The sequence below is a fragment of the Leptonychotes weddellii genome, chromosome 13 (genome assembly GCF_054177405.1).
Source record: "Leptonychotes weddellii isolate Sample4059 chromosome 13, ASM5417740v2, whole genome shotgun sequence".
Taxonomy (NCBI): Eukaryota; Metazoa; Chordata; class Mammalia; order Carnivora; family Phocidae; genus Leptonychotes; species Leptonychotes weddellii.
The window spans coordinates 80,825,014-80,840,041 of NC_138381.1; the positions used below are offsets into that span (position 1 = coordinate 80,825,014).

General features: G+C 65.1%; 1 protein-coding gene across 1 annotated transcript in view; it reads left to right on the forward strand.

Moving 5' to 3' along the window:
• Positions 1–2,244: 2,244 nt before the first annotated feature.
• The window catches only part of MMP17 (matrix metallopeptidase 17), a 21,277-nt gene continuing 8,493 nt past the window's right edge, over positions 2,245–15,028 (forward strand). Inside the window, exons 1-5 of the mRNA XM_081802437.1 lie at positions 2,245–2,358; positions 11,571–11,703; positions 12,402–12,531; positions 13,016–13,299; positions 13,978–14,190. Coding sequence (XP_081658563.1) covers positions 11,664–11,703; positions 12,402–12,531; positions 13,016–13,299; positions 13,978–14,190 — 667 coding nt within the window. The 5' untranslated portion in view covers positions 2,245–2,358; positions 11,571–11,663. The remainder of the gene's footprint in view (positions 2,359–11,570; positions 11,704–12,401; positions 12,532–13,015; positions 13,300–13,977; positions 14,191–15,028) is intronic.

A 15,028-nucleotide genomic window follows, 5' to 3' on the forward strand; every position in this document is an offset into this window, starting at 1 on the left:
GTGTGTAGTGGCCCCCGGCATGAAGGGACATGCCTCCCCCCCAAGTATGTCCTAGCCCAGCATCCTAGGTGCTCGCCATGGTCTCCAGCCACTGTCTGGACCCACCTGAGGTCCACGCTTATGTTTGTGCACCTGAGGCCACTGTCACAGCTACCTCTCTCTTCACCACCATCTGGAATGAGTCCCCCCACAGAATCCTGCTCCAAACCCTCAAATGCAGGAAGAACTCTGACACAGGGATGGACTGCTCTGGCCTCTCTTCTGAGCTCCTTGGTCCGGCCCTGCCTGCCATCCATCTCCCTTACTCTGACTTCAGCACCTCCAGTTTCCTTTAGAAAACCCCCTCCTTCCCATGGTCTACGCAGGCAGGTCAGCTCATTTCCATCCCTTGGCCACATGGTTGGCTCAGGGACAAACACATAATCCACATCATCCGATGAAAGACGGCCCTGGGGCACCTGGGTGGCTCAGTTGGTTAAGCGACTGCCTTCCGCTCAGGTCATGATCCTGGAGTCCCGGGATTGAGTCCTGCATCGGGCTCCCTGCTCGGCGGGGAGCCTGCTTCTCCCTCTGACCCTTCCCCCTCTCATGTGCTCTCTCTCTCTCATTCTCTCTTTCTCAAATAAATAAATAAAATCTTTAAAAAAAAAAAAAAAAGACGGCCCTGGGTCTGTGGCTTGCGGGTCTGTGTGTGGCTCTGCTTGCTACAAGACAAGGATGTTGGCTGAAGCTGCCCTGCACCATCTTGGCTGCCATTTGGAGAAATCTTGCCCAAGGATGAAGCCAACGCATAAATGGAGGGAGGAACTGAATTCTGATCCAGTCCTTGTACAAACCCGACCCAGCCTCGCCTGACATCAGTGCACTCTGCGGTGTCCCAGCCTCACAAGCCCCTAAATTTCCTTTCCTTGACTAGGACCATTTTGAGCTGGTTTCCTTCACTGGCAACCAGGTTGTCCCGATGCACATGAGCAAAATTTGGGGATGTGCCTGTGAAGGGTCACTGTGTGCCCGGTGCCTCGCTACTCGGAATCTCAGTCGGTCAATACAGAGCTATTGTGCAGCAGGTGCGGAATCTCCTTGCTCCAAAGGGGCCGCCGAGGCTCTAAGAGTATCAGGGAAGGATGGTGAAGGGGGCGGGGCTCTGCCTGGAAGCCAGCCCTCGCCACTCCCCCCAGACTGGGTAACGTGGATCCAGCGGAAGTGCCTGGGCCTCAGTTTCCCTGTCTGGAGACCGGGGCCACAGCACCAGCCAGGACCAGAGGGTGAAGGGGCGATGGCTGGGAAGCAGTTGTAGACCAGCAGAATGAGAAATCTCACTCAGGTGTGGGGGCGTTTGTATCTGAACCTCGCAGCCCCCTCACCCCGCAAGTTACTTAATTTCTCTGGACCTCAGTTTCCTTGTTGGAAAAATGGGAATAATCGTTCCCATCTCACGAGATGCTGTGAGAAGCCGAGACTGATAAAGGGGCAGGCTGGACATGTGCCCCGCGCACACTGACCTCCGACAGACGTCAGCATTCACATCCTCCTCCCCAGCCCAGACCCCAGGAGACGCGCGCGCCCACTGCGCCCCGCGCGCGCCCACAGCGCCCCGCCCGCCCCCACGCTCACCCCCTCTCCGCAGCCACCCCTTTTTTTCGCGGATCAAGGGCTCCACCAGGCGTCCACCGGGCGCGCTGCAACTGCCGCTTGGGGTGCCCAACCGTGACCGCGAATCCGGGCTCTGGGTCCGGGTCCGCGGAGCGCGCGGGCGGGCGGGGGGCCGGGTCAACCCCCGGGGGGGCGCCCCGTCCGCGCACCGCCCGCCGCCGTCTCGAGACCGTCTCGGGACACTCGGAAATCGCCGGCCTTCCGACAGCCGCAGCCCCAGGCCCCGGTGCACGCGCGAGGCGTGGGGCACGGGTGGGGTACGAGCACCCGCGCGGGACGCGGGGCCTTTAAGACAGTGGGCGGAGCGAGCGCTGCCGGCGGTCATTAGCATACATTAGCATTCCCCGCCCCACCGATAGGAGGCGGCGCGCGGGGCTCGGGCGGGCCGGGAAGCGGCGCGCAGCAGAGCGGGGCGCACGGGCGTGGGGGTGCAGGGGCGCAGAGCGGCGGAGCGGGGCGCAGCGGCGTGGGGAGCCCGACGCAGGGGCGCGGGAAGCCGGGCGGAGCGGGGCGCGGGAACGCGGAGACCTGCAGTGCCGCGCCGACGACCCCGCGAGCGGGATGGGGCGCAGCGTCGCCCCCGCTCCCGGACCGCCGGCCCCCTGGCCCCGGCTCCCGCAGCTGCCGTTGCTGCTGCTCGCGCTGGCGGCCCGCGGGAGCTGGGGCGCGCCCGCACCCCGCGCGGAGGACCTCAGCTTGGGAGTGGTGAGTGCGCGGCCGGCATACGGGGTCCCGCGGGCGGAGAGGACGCCGTCCCACCGCTCGGCGCCTGCGGGAGCTCGGGGAGCCTTGGACCCATTTCCTAGGCGGAAAGCTGAGGCCGGGGCGCAGGCTGAGCGGCTGACGTGCGCGCACCCGGGCCTGGGAAAGAGGCGCCGCGTGCCTTCCCGGCTCCTTGCGCTCCGCGCTCCCCGCGCGCGGCAGCCGCGGGCGGCAGCGGAGGTTGGGGCTGCCTGGACGGAGCCCTTGTCCGCGGCTTGGAGCGGCCCCGAAGGGGGACCCCAGGCGAGTGGGACAGCCGTTGCAGCCGCCGGGGGCAGTGCGCCCCGCGTGCGTTCCCAGTGGGAGTGGCGGGGGGGAGGGGCGCGCCCCACCACCCAGGAAAGATTGGGGCTGCGGAGTGTGGGCGCCCCGGAAAGCCGGTGGCTCTCGAGTTTGCTCCGTGTAGGGTGTTGGGGAGCAAGAGAACCGGCTCCCTGCCCCCCGCTGGGCATGAATCTTGGCCCTATTCCCTGGCCCCTTCCGCCGTCAGGGCGGCCAGCCTTGCTCTGCCTCCCGCTTGGCCCTGTCTGAGCTGGATGGGGTCCCCCTTCCATTCCCAGGCTCTGATGCAGCCCCACCGCCGTCCCCAGCGCCCCCTCCCGTAACACCAGCTGTCCCCCTGTTTTGGGAACCGTCCTGGGAGCGGCGGCAATGGCCTCGTCCCGCGCCTCTCCCCCATTCAGACTCCTCTGGACCTGGAGGGTTGAGATCAGACTTTATGGGTCGCCACCCCCAGGTTCGAGAGGCCAGGCGAGGGCGCGAGGGGCCGTTGGATTGGAACGATCTTCTGGGGCTTCCGCCCCTGCCGCTGCCCTCACTCCCCGAGACGCGGGGATGCGGGCCGGGGGCCGCGGCCTCCCCACCCCCGCACACGGCCCCCGGCCGGCAGCGGTGCTGGCCGGACCCCTCTCCCAGCGCCCTTGGCACTTGGAGGCTGCAGGCGGAGTTCAGGCAGGCGGAGGTACTCGGATGGGGGCAGTTGGGAGGCATCCGCAGCTCCACAGACTTGGCAGGACTCGGCCACAGGTTCTGGCTGAGAAGCAGGCTGGGACCACCCCCGCCCAGCTGGCCCAGCCCTCGAAGCCATCTGGGAGGGCGCAGCCACGGTCCCCGCTGATGGCATCCGGACGCCTGAGGGGCCCCACACTGGGCTTCCTCCCAGCCGAACTGCCCCTGAAATTGGGGTGCCTCAGTTCACCCCCTCCGGGCTCCTTTGGAGCTGGGGGCTTCCTGGACCCGCTCCTGGGGCACATGATCTGGGGGGCAGCGGGTTTCGGGGTCCACTCTCCCGCTCAGAGAGGCCCAGCTCCCGAGGCTAAGGAGGATCCTAAGGTGCAGTCAGGGGATGCTAGTCCCGGCCCAGTTCGTTTGTCAGACCTGGCCCAGTTCTCAAGTTTTTCTCTGCCTGCCCAGAGACAGCAGGCTGGGCACACTCCTCCCAGCGAGGGCCAGGGCACTGCCTCTTCTCCTTCCCGGGCTCCCCAGAGCCTCCTGGCGGGTGGCGGGCAGTCATGGGCCCAACTCTGTGGGATGCACTGGGGGGTGGGGGGGATGTGGCTCCTCAGCCTGGAGCCCCAGAGACAGCAGGGCCCTGGCATCTGGCCCCGTGGGGGAGTAGCGAAGGGTTCTGCCCCTGACCCTAGAGGACCCCACCCAGGGAAGGCCAGGAGGTCCCTCCTGGTGTGGCCAAGCCTTCCTGACTCCTGCCCACGTTTGTGGGTGGAGGGCGGTCTCTGGTGGCCTTCTGGGGAATGACACCTCAGAGCCCCAGACCCAGAGGTGCAGGAAGTCTTGGAGACAGGATTTATGGGGAGGAGGGGGTTCCTTCCCACCCCGTCTGTAGACTGCCACCCGCCTCTGGGGCCCACTGACTCTGCATATTCAGATCTGGGGCTGCCAGGGAGGAGAAGGGCCCCTTTGTCAGTGTGACCCAGCTTCTGCCAGAGTTGAGCCCAGCGGGTCTGGAGCTCTGGCTGGTCCCCAGAGAGGCTGGCCTGGCCCAGCCCACCCCCAGCTTTAGTGAGAGGACAAAGCGCTGGATTGAGTCCTGCTGCGCCCAACTGCCGGTGGGCTTTCAGGCCGTGTGGAGCAAGACAAAAGAGTGCGCTGTGCCCTCCTGGGGCTGTCGGCCGCTCAGCCCTGAGCTTTTCATCATTTTATTTCTGGGTAGGTAATAACCATAGCGAGCTATTCAGGCCATAGGGAAGGGCCTGCGGGAGAAATTCCATCTTCCCTGCCCTCCCCTCGCTTCCTGAGAATCCCTCTGGAGGTCGTCTGGGCACTCCAAAGGACATGGGGACCTGGGCCCCTTATCTCTGGGGACGAGGCCTGCTGTTTTCCCTTGGAAGTCCTGTCCTGGAGAACGGTCCATACTGGAGCGTCTGGGTCTGCCTGGTGCTTGGTGCCCACCCCAGCTCGCTTCTTTGCACGGACGTCACATCCTCCAGCCAGCCCTGGGCACGGACGAGCGGCCTGTTGCTAATATTTTGCTAAGCCAGCAGCAGGGCCAGGAGCACCTGGGACCCAGGCCCGGGAGCAGGGGGGCCTGGTGGCGGGCGTGAATGGGATGCGGTGCGTGTTAGCAGACCTGCCAGCTCGGCCCCTCGAGTTTCTGCTTCCAGCAACAAAGTGCTCGTGGCCCCGAACCACGCGGCATCTTGGCCGATCGTGTGATCTTTGACACCCAGAGAGGTGACTGGTGTGTGGCTGAGGATGGCCGGGAATGAGCAAGGCCCTCCAAAGACCCAGGAGGCCCCGCGGGGATGGGCAGGACAAGGCCGGATGGTGGCAAGGGTGGGTGCGAGCCAGGACCTCACTCGGAGCGAGCGTGAGCCCCGCGTCCCCCTCCTGGGCCAGGGGCAGGTCGCAGCAAGGGTGACAGTCACCCTCAGCCAGTGGCCTCTGGGTCCCTGCTCCTCGGTGCCAGCACCCAGGGGAGCCTGTGGGCCCTGCGTGCCCTCGGGCCTGAGGTCACAGACCTGGCTTGGGGTCAGGACTGTCCCTCGCACCTCGAAGCTGCAGACACCCAGGCCAGGGCCAGACTGCATGCCCTCTGCTAGGACAGAGAGAGCGGGAATGGTGAACCTGGGCGTGCGTGCTTTTGTCCTGAGCCTTGGAGAGGGAAGGCTGCTGGGGTCCCCTCCCTGCACCTCTGTGGGAGGTTGAATTTAAATGTGAAGGACCTAAGACACCCCCCAACCCTCCTGAGGCCCCCACCTTGAGGCATGCTGTCAGCGCTCAGTCCTTGTGCTGGAGCACCCACTGCCTTTGGGGCTGCCGGCCGGTCTGAAAGAAGTCTCTGTGGGGCTTTTGTCCTGCGAGCCAGTGTGGTGTGGGCAGGGCTGTGCTGGATGCCTGTGGTCTGAGCCCTGGGAGTGTGGACCGGCTGGCCTGGGGGCTTAGGATGTGTTTGCTCTCACAGGGGCCCTTGACACAGATGGGGGTCCAGACCCAGCCTGCGGGCCCCAGGCTCCCGTTTGTAAAACAGGGCTGCTGGGACGTTCAGGTGAGGCCTCTGAAGTGTCTGGCAGGGAGTAAGCTGCCTGCGTGTTCCCAGGGGGAGGGAGGAATGGAGAGAAGGCTGTACAGGATTTGGGGTTTGGCAGGGGAGCTGACGCAGTGCCTTCCAAGGGTGTGTGCTTTTTGCCTGTCGGTGGTGATCTGAGTTTCTAGTGAGATGCTCTGGGTGTAGGGTCTGTGCTTGGCTCACGGAGGGTGATGCATCTGCCCCACATAAGCTGAGAGCCTGTCGGGTCTCCTGAGCATTGTCCATCTCTCGGGAGGGACAGGGCAGAAGCCCAGCTTCCCCACTCTCACAGAATCAGGTCCCACTCCTTACAGGTGGCTGGCTTCTGAATGCCTTCCTCCTGTACTCCATGGAACTCCTTTCTCTATAGAACTTGCCAGGCTGCTTCCTGCCCCAGGGCCTTTGCATCTGCCATGCCCACCTCCATGAACTTTCGTAGGGCTTGTCACCTGACCAGCTCCTCATCTTTCCGGTCTCAACCTACTGTCACCCCCCCCAAGGACATCTTCCCTGGCCACCATTTAATTAGTCCCTGCACCCTGTCACTCACGTCTCCTCATAGCACAGAGGTTACAGGAATAGGCTCTGAAGCCAGACACCCCAGGCTCCCCAGCCCTGCCCCATGCTGGCTACGTGACTGTGGGTACATGTCCTAATCTCTCTAGGCCTCTGTGTCCCCATCTGTAAAATGGGGATAATCGTGCCCTCCTCATAGGATTAATTTAGCAGGTGCTCACTTGGTGTCTACCGTGTGCCTAGCACGGATTGAACACCACAGACCGGGCACCCCGGCCTCACGTAGCTCTGCCCTGGGGGTGCCGAGAGCATTAAGCGGGTTAGCGAACGGAAGAGTGCTCGGTAACTGTTGGCTGTTGGGTCACTTCTGGTAACGACAGTCATGCGTGACCCAGTCACGGTCTGGTGTCACTTGCTGTGTTCACGTGCTCATTGCTGTTCTTCCCCAGGACGCTGTCCGCACCGGGAGCCCTGCGTGCAGGGCAGGCTCTCCCAGGCCCCCGCTGCCCCAGGGTGCCCGGTACAGCGAGCGCTCAGCCTGGGAGTGTCAGGTGGATGGACAGGGAACAGCAGGCTGTCCAGGGGGGATCTAGGGGCGTTCCCCCCTCCCCGGGGAAGACACTGGGGCCAACACTGGGGCTTGGGGCCCCCGGCAGCCGCCCGCTGTCAGCTCCCAGAGGAAGACGAGCACGGGGGTCCTGCTCTGAGGACGCCCCAGCTCATTTCCCTTCGGGGTCTTCAGCGGCCCCCGTGGCAGAGCAAGCTGGACAGGGACTGCCACCAGACCACGGCCCCGCCACTGACTCCGGTCACACGTCTGGGGGCCTCAGTCTCCTGGGCGGTGAGTGGAGGTGGTGGTCACCCTGCCCTCTGAGTGAAGGCACGCAGGGCGAGCAGTGAGCCGGCACCGCGTGGGTACGGCCGGGCTCTGCTCTCCTCACTGTGAGTGTTCGGGTCCTCAGGACTGCTCTGAAGCTGCCAGCTCCACGTCTCCCGAGCCACGTCGCCGTGGCTGGGGGGTGGCCGTCTGCACACGGCCCCACGGCAGCCTCTGAGCCTGGGTTCCCTCATCTGTGCAGAGGGGCTAATGCTAAAGACACCTGCTCTCCATGCCGCCCCCACGAGGCTGGGGTTCCAGCTGGAGGTGGGTCGTGCAGGGGAAGGGCCCACGGGTCAGCCATCCATGGCCACGGTCCCTGGCACAACTGCAGACACCCAGGCCAGGGCCAGTCCCGGGCACACGGTGGCCCCGCCAGCTCCAGGCGATTGTGTGTCTCCTGGTCACCACTTGCCACCTGTCAGCGGGGACGGCAGCGGCCACGTGGTGGGGCAGCCTAGAGGACCACATGAGACCCTGCACACAGTAAGCACTTCCTGTTTGCCAGCTTGGTGAAGCACAGAACAGCGCAGCCCCGTGCCATCCCTCCATTGGGCTGGGGTTGCAGTTTCCCGGTGCCCACCTGCTGGGGCCCCCCACCTGCTGGGGCTGCCGTGGGGCCGGGGCTGCGCTTCCCTGTGACTCTCAAGAGTAGGGAGGGGAGTTAGACCTGTGGGCGGTGTAACAAACTGTGTTGAGCACACAGGGTAAGACCTGAGGCCTCGTGGGCGAGCCGGGAAAGGCCCGCCGGATGCGCTGCACTGCGTCCTGCCAGCGCCTGGCACCGGGCCCCGTGTCCCGGCCTCAGCTTCCCCCTCTGCGGTAATGGCCCAGCTCAGGGGTCGCTGGAAGGAGGCAGAGCTCATCTCCTCGGCTGTTGGGGATCCTCCTCGGCGGGGCGGCGGCTGCGGGGTTGGGCCGCCCCTGCTTCTCTCCTCCCCTCCCCTCCCCTCCCCACGGCCTTCTGGAAGGTTCACCTCCGCTGCTGCAGCCTGGTTGCCCTGGAGACGCGGTCGCCATGACGACGGCGCAGGGAGGGCGGGATGGGCGTGCAGGGAGGGGCCGGCCTGGGTGTGCGCCCCGGGGGCTCTGTAGCGATTGGGGGGCGGGGACCCCCGGGGGGCGGGCTTTCTGCGGCGGGCGCCCCCGAGGAGGAGGCGGGGCAGCGTCTGGCCCGGGCTGCGCCCCCCGCCCCCGCCCCCGCCCGGAGGAGCGGTGGGGCGCTCGCCTGCCGCGTCCCCGGGTTAGCGCCCCCGCCGCTCGCACCCATTGGTCTCCTCGGCAGCTTCAGAATGTAGTGCTGCCCCGGGGAAAAAAAAGGAAGCCGGGCCATTTGGGAATTTGCCGGTGTCCTCCCGAGATGGAGATGCGCTGGCAAGTGGGGAGAGCACTGTCTTCTTAGCCGCCCCCTCCCCGAGGGCCCCTCCCTCCCTCTGCCGGCGGCCACTGTGCCTTCCCCGCGGGGATGGGGCCTTCGGGTTCCAGGCACTTGTTCCTCCACCGAAGACAGGCCTGGGCGGGGCCCCACGGGCTTGTGGGCCCAGTGCCACCCCGAGGCCACCGGAGAGCCAGCGGCCGTCAGCAGCCCCCACACCCGCCAGGGCTTGTCCTGTTGTCAGACCCCCCTTAGGATTTTCCCCTGGCCAGCTGGTGGGGTGCTCCCACCCCCCCGGGCTGTCCAGGAACGGACCCAGAAGCACCCCCCAGGACTGCAGGGGCCTCCAGGGGCCCTGGGGAGGAGAAGCGGGGGCTTGAGAGGGGACTCCTTTGTGATGCTAATGTCATTGGGAGGAGTCCACATTGGGGGTAGGTGGGAAGTGTGATTGAGGACACAGACCCCTGCACCCCCAGCCCTTGCCTGCGGGTGGGGACCCCCTGGCCAACCCCGCAGATGCAGCCCTATCTCAGGCAGGGTCTGGGCAGGTGGGAGTGGCCACTGACCTTGGGGGCTGCAGTGCGGGTCCCAGGGCCGTGCCTGCACTCAGCTGCCCCTCCCTTCTGCAGGCTAACCCCGGCGGCCACTCAGACCCGAGGCTAAAGCCTGCTCTGCAGTGTGGCAAACATTGCAAAACCGCCAGGAGTGCTCTTGGCTTCTCCAAAGCCCAGAACGCGAGGGTCTCCAGGCCGGGCTTCCCTGGGGACCCTGGGGGTTGGGGGGCCAGGGCTCCTCCGTGAACCCCACAGAGCCCTGTGAGGGGTGGAGCACGGGACTGCTCAGTGCAGAGACCCAGCTGTTACCTCAGCCTGCAGGCCAGACTGCTGGGGGCGGGGGTCCTTCTGAAGCAGCCTGGGTGGGGGGATGCACCTGCTTGGATGGACCCTTCCCTGGTGAGGAGGGGGTGGCTCCCACTCCTGGCATCCTGTTTGTCAGGAGACTCCTGAGGGCATCCTGGAGGAGGCAGCCTTGTGCTGCTGAGCAACAGGGCTTTGAAATGTGTGTGTGTGTGTTGACATTCAGAAAGCAAACTGCAACATCAAAACTTTGTAAAACTTTTCCCCAAAACATGTGTAGCCTCAAATGTACGTGTTTTGTGCTTGAGCATCTCCAGGGCCTAGCCGGGTACTAGCCGGGACATGTCCCCTCTCGGTGCCTGAGATAGATACACTTTAACGTGTCCCAAGTGATGTGAAGGGAGGTCCTCCCAAAGGAAGAGGGGTGCCCAGGGACAGCAAGGATCTTAACTCTGAGGAGGGCACAGTCCAGGGTGGGGAAGTGGGCCTGTCCCAGCCGATGCCCGCCTCATCTGAGCACAGGGCGTCACTCCTCAGGCCCCTCTAATCAGGAGTGTCCACTTGGAAGGGTCTCCTGATTGCTGTCCATCGAGGACCAAGTTACTTCCACTGCTACCCAGTCCTGTCCGACAACCTCCGAGGGTCCTAGGTCCTCACACTCTCTCGGGGGGTCTTCTGTCAGGACTGGTGGTTCTGGGCCAGTAAGGGTTTGAGGGGTGGGGGTTAAAGGAACAGAGAAACCCCAGGAAAGACTCCATGTTTCCTGGAAAGAGAGGAATCTAGCTGGTTCTCTGCAGGTGTATGCAAATTGTATGCAAATCATGGAGGTGGCTCCTCCTGGTCAGTTGAAGCTCCTGAGAATTCCGGGAGGGTGGACTCTCCCACTGAGCACCTGCTGGGCCCCCTGTGGGGGCAGAGCCTCTGGGCAGGGGTCCTACTGGCAGGGGCCACAAACTCAGAAGCTTCCGGGGACCCTGCAGGCAGCATAAACGAGAGTTTCTTCAGTGTCCACCAGAAAACAAATAGGCCTGCAGGTTGCTGCCTATCTTGGAGCCAGGCCTGGGAGGGGAGGGTCTCAGGGAATTCCTGCAACCTTGCCCCCCACCCACCTGCGGGTCCTCCCCCACTGGGGAGCCCACCGCTGTCCACACGGCCCAAGGCTTTCATGTCACACCGGCCAGGACGTGGGCGTGACACCATTTGGTAGTTGAAGCTGAGACTCCCCCGAGGAATGGCGTCAGCGCCTCCCTCTCTCCTCGGGCCCCCCACGGGGGTAAAGATGCTGGGACTTGGGAAGGGGGCTCTGTGCCCATGGGGAAGGGTCACCTGCCATTCCGGCTTCCTGCTTGGCTCGGGACCCCAGTGCCAGGGCATTTTCGGCAGACCTGTCCCCTGACAACACCACGTACACTTTGTATACCGAGCGCCTGCGTCAGGCACTGAGCGTTTCCGTGTTGTAACTCACGATGTCCTCACACCCACAGGCAAGGAGACCACCCAGAGGGCTTGAGGGACTTGTCCCAGGTGCCCGGCAAGGAGGTGGCCCAGTGGGATTTGCCCCCAGGCAGCCTGGCTTCAGAGTCCCGGCAGCTCGTGAGCGGATTCCTAAAACCGGAGTCTGAGACTACTGCCCTCTCAGTGTGGGTTTCAGACCTTAGGTCCTAGGTTGCTGCTTCCCAAGGTGGCTCCGGGCCTGAATTTGGCACTTGCCACGTGTAATAACCTTTTTATATTTTCACCTTCTCAAGTGTGCCCTGGGCGTGTCCTGGCGCAGGAGAAGGGCGCTGCTTAAGCTCACCCCTTCTGAGGGGCATCAAGTTTATTAAGACGGTTCTCCAGAATCTGTCTATAAACAGGGGGCCCGAGGTGCCCTGTGGGCTAATGGGGGCTGGGGCCGGTGGTGATCAGGGCAGAAGAGGCCTGCCCCTCACCTCAAGGGCAGGCAGCTCTTCTTGTGGGGCTGAGCCCGCCACCTCCTCGCCTCACTCTGCTCTCTGCTCTCAGGAGTGGCTGAGCAAGTTCGGCTACCTGCCCCCTGCAGACCCCACAACAGGGCAGCTGCAGATACGGGAGGAGTTGACGAAGGCCATTGTGGCCATGCAGCGGTTCGGAGGGCTGGAGGCCACCGGCATCCTGGGTCAGTCCTCCAGCGGTGGCAGGAGATGGGGTTTCCCCTAACTGCACCCCCACCCCGCCCCGCCACCCTTTGGGGCCCTTCGCCCTCTCCAGCCTGCCCGTGGGGGGTGGGCTTAGGGCTGGGCCCCCTCTCCCTGGGGACATGGGATCCCGTCAGCACGCTCACCACCCCCAGATGCGGGCATGTTGTGGGGGGACTGTGCACCAGCTGCGCCCAGACCCATCTGCACCCCGCCCAGCAGGGTCTCACGCACTTGCGCCATGGGGGCCAAGGGGGCCCGCTGTCGGGGTGGGATCTGCCCACATGGTCCCAGTTGATTCTTGTCCCCGGAAGTGGCAGATCTGTGCGGCCCAAACTTGCAGCTTTCCACGGGAAGCCAGAAATCTGGGGTGTTTGTGGGAGCACCCCGGGTTTTACATATTGGCAACAAATCCCAGGCTTGGAGAGACCCTCCCGTGGGCTGATGGAGCGCATCTGTGCCCAGGCCCCGGAAGAGGGGTACACATCCGTGTCCCAGCAGAGCTGGTCAGGCGTGTGTGCTGCCGAAGTCAGTAAATGCTTCGCATGACCCCTGCCTGGCCGTGGACGTCCCCCTGGCCGTGAGGCCTGGCACGCTGGAGCCCCGGGGCAGGGACTGGGGAATAGGGCCTGAGACTGCTGCCAGCCCCAGGGGACCTGACCCCCGGCCACCCCTGCAGACGAGGCCACCCTGGCGCTGATGAAGACCCCTCGGTGTTCCCTCCCTGACCTCCCAGCTGCGGCCCCGGCACGAAGGAGACGCCAGGCTCCAGCTCCCACCACGTGGAACAGGAGGAGCTTGTCCTGGAGGTGGGTGGGCTGCACCTGCCTGCCTCTCTGGGTCTCAGTGCCTGGGGGCTGCCCAAACAAGCGCCCCCGAGCCGAGCTTCGCGGGACCGGGACTGTATCCTCAGTTCCCGAGGTCCAGGGCTCGCAGGGCTGGCTCCTTCTGAGGCTCCGTGGGGCGGGCGGGTGGGGGGAATCCGTCCCCCACCTCCCTGCTCTGGGTGCTGCTGGCCGCCTCCGACCCACTGCCACAGTCCCCGCGTCTGCCGCCCTTGCGTGGCCCTCTCCCCGTCCCCGTGTCCCCTGCTGTGTCCTCTGAGGACATCTCACCCCATCCGGGAGGCCTCATCTCAAATCCTAACTACATCCGCAAAATCCCGTTTCCCAATAAGGCCTGGATGGGCAACCCTGGGGAGGGATGTGCCCGGGAGCCCCCCGGGTGGGGGCTGGGGTGGGGGCAGGGCCTGCGCCTGGTGGGCAGACCCCGGGCTCTGACCCCACCACCTAGGGTCCGCACATTCCCGCGGGACTCGCCCCTGGGCCGCGACACGGTGCGTGCGCTCATGCACTATGCCCTCAAAGTCTGGAGCGACATCACGCCCCTCAACTTCCACGAGGTGGCGGGCAGCACTGCGGACATCCAGATCGACTTCTCCACGGCTGACCACGACGACGCCTACCCCTTCGACGGCCCCGGCGGCACGGTGGCCCATGCCTTCTTCCCCGGCGACCACCACACCGCGGGGGACGCCCACTTCGATGACGACGAGTCCTGGGCCTTCCGCTCGTCAGGTGCGTCGGGCTGAGGCTGAGTCCCAGGGACCCCCTGGCTTCTAGGGGCCGCTTCAGGCCTGCGGGGTGAAGAGCCCCCGTGGCCCCGAGCGCTGTGCGTCTGTCCCGCCCGTGGAGCCCAGCCTCACCCCGCCGTCTCCGGCAGGGGCGCCTGCCCCGTGGATCTTGGGCTCACGGGCCTGGGATGCGGGCTCACACGGCTCAAGGTGTCTCCCCTCAACGTGCTGAGCCGGGCTCGTCCTCACCCTGGTCCCAGCTTCCAAGAGGCAGCGGAAGCTTGCAAGGCCTCTGCAGGCCTTCACACCTTCGCCCCCTTGCTCGCTGAGCCCCACTGGTCTGGGAAGGCACAGGCCCCCAGGCTGCAGGTGGGCCGAGGGGCGCAGGGCACAGATGGGGGCCACTGTGGGTTCAGTCCATGCTCCAGCCCCGGGAGTGGAGCCCGTCCCAGCCTGAGGAACCAGCAGCGACCCCGCAGAGCCTCTGGGCCCTTTGCCATGGTGGGACTCAGGCCCGAGAAGCCCTTGTAGACCCCAGGAGGGCCTCGGCAGGAACCGGGTCGGTACCCCTCACATCACACCCCCTCCCCACGGGTGCCCCCGCCCCTGTGCACGAGCTCGCTCCATCCTGTGGCCGGTCCGGAAGTCCCTCCCCTGATCCACTGCTCGCTGTGGTTCCCAGATGCCCACGATATGGACCTGTTTGCGGTGGCTGTCCACGAGTTTGGGCACGCCATCGGGCTGAGCCACGTGGCGGCCACGAGCTCCATCATGCAGCCCTACTACCAGGGCCCGGTCGGCGACCCTCTGCATTACAGGCTCCCCTATGAGGACAGGGTGCGGATCTGGCAGCTGTACGGTGAGTCCTCCCCTCAGAGTCAGCCACGGGCTCCCCAGGGATGGGGACAGAAAGGCAGGGGACCCCCAGCGCACAGAACCCCCCGGGAGGAGGGTTTTTCCGTCTTGTTCGTCTTTGTGAGCTCAGCATGTAGACCCTGCGTGGCACGCCTTAGCTGCTCCCTCACGCGTGTGGGATGAGTAAACGGGGTCTGTCGCCAGGGTCCCTGGATGTGGGGCCTGCAGCCCTTGTACGAGCTCGCCCCAGAGCCTCCGAGCCCCAGGCAAGATCCCAGGCTGGCGCCCACAGCTTCAGGCGGTGCCCGCGGGCATGGCTGGTGCCCCTGGCCCTGTGCGAACCCCGTGTGTGCCTGGCGGCACCTGGTCTTTACACCTATGACCGAGGGCCGGCCGGCCCCACTTAGAGGTGGGAGAACTGAGGCAGGATGGCCCGTGGTGGCCAACAGAGCCAGGACTGGACCCAGAGCCCTGCTCAGGGACCTGCTCTGCTGGGGACACATCAGGAACCAGCGCAGAAGGAGGCCCCATCCCGCATCGGGTATGGGCCTGGGCCAGAGGCAGTGGTCCCAGCCCCGCGTGTGGCTCCGGTCTCCTGCCCCAACCCCAGTCTGCTCCGCACAGCGGCCAGACCCTGCCTCCCCTTCCTAAGCATGGCAGCCCCTCCCCCGCTCCCGCTCCCCTCGCCCACCGACCTCTGATGTCTCTGGGCTTTTCCTGCTAGAGTGAAATGTACCACATTAACCACTCGGAGCATCCAGGTCAGTGGCATTTACCCCGTTCACAGTGTTGCCCATCTGCCACTTCACCTAGTTCCAGAACATTCCTCACCACCCCCTCCCCCCCCACCGAGCAGCCACTGACCTCTTTTCTGTTCG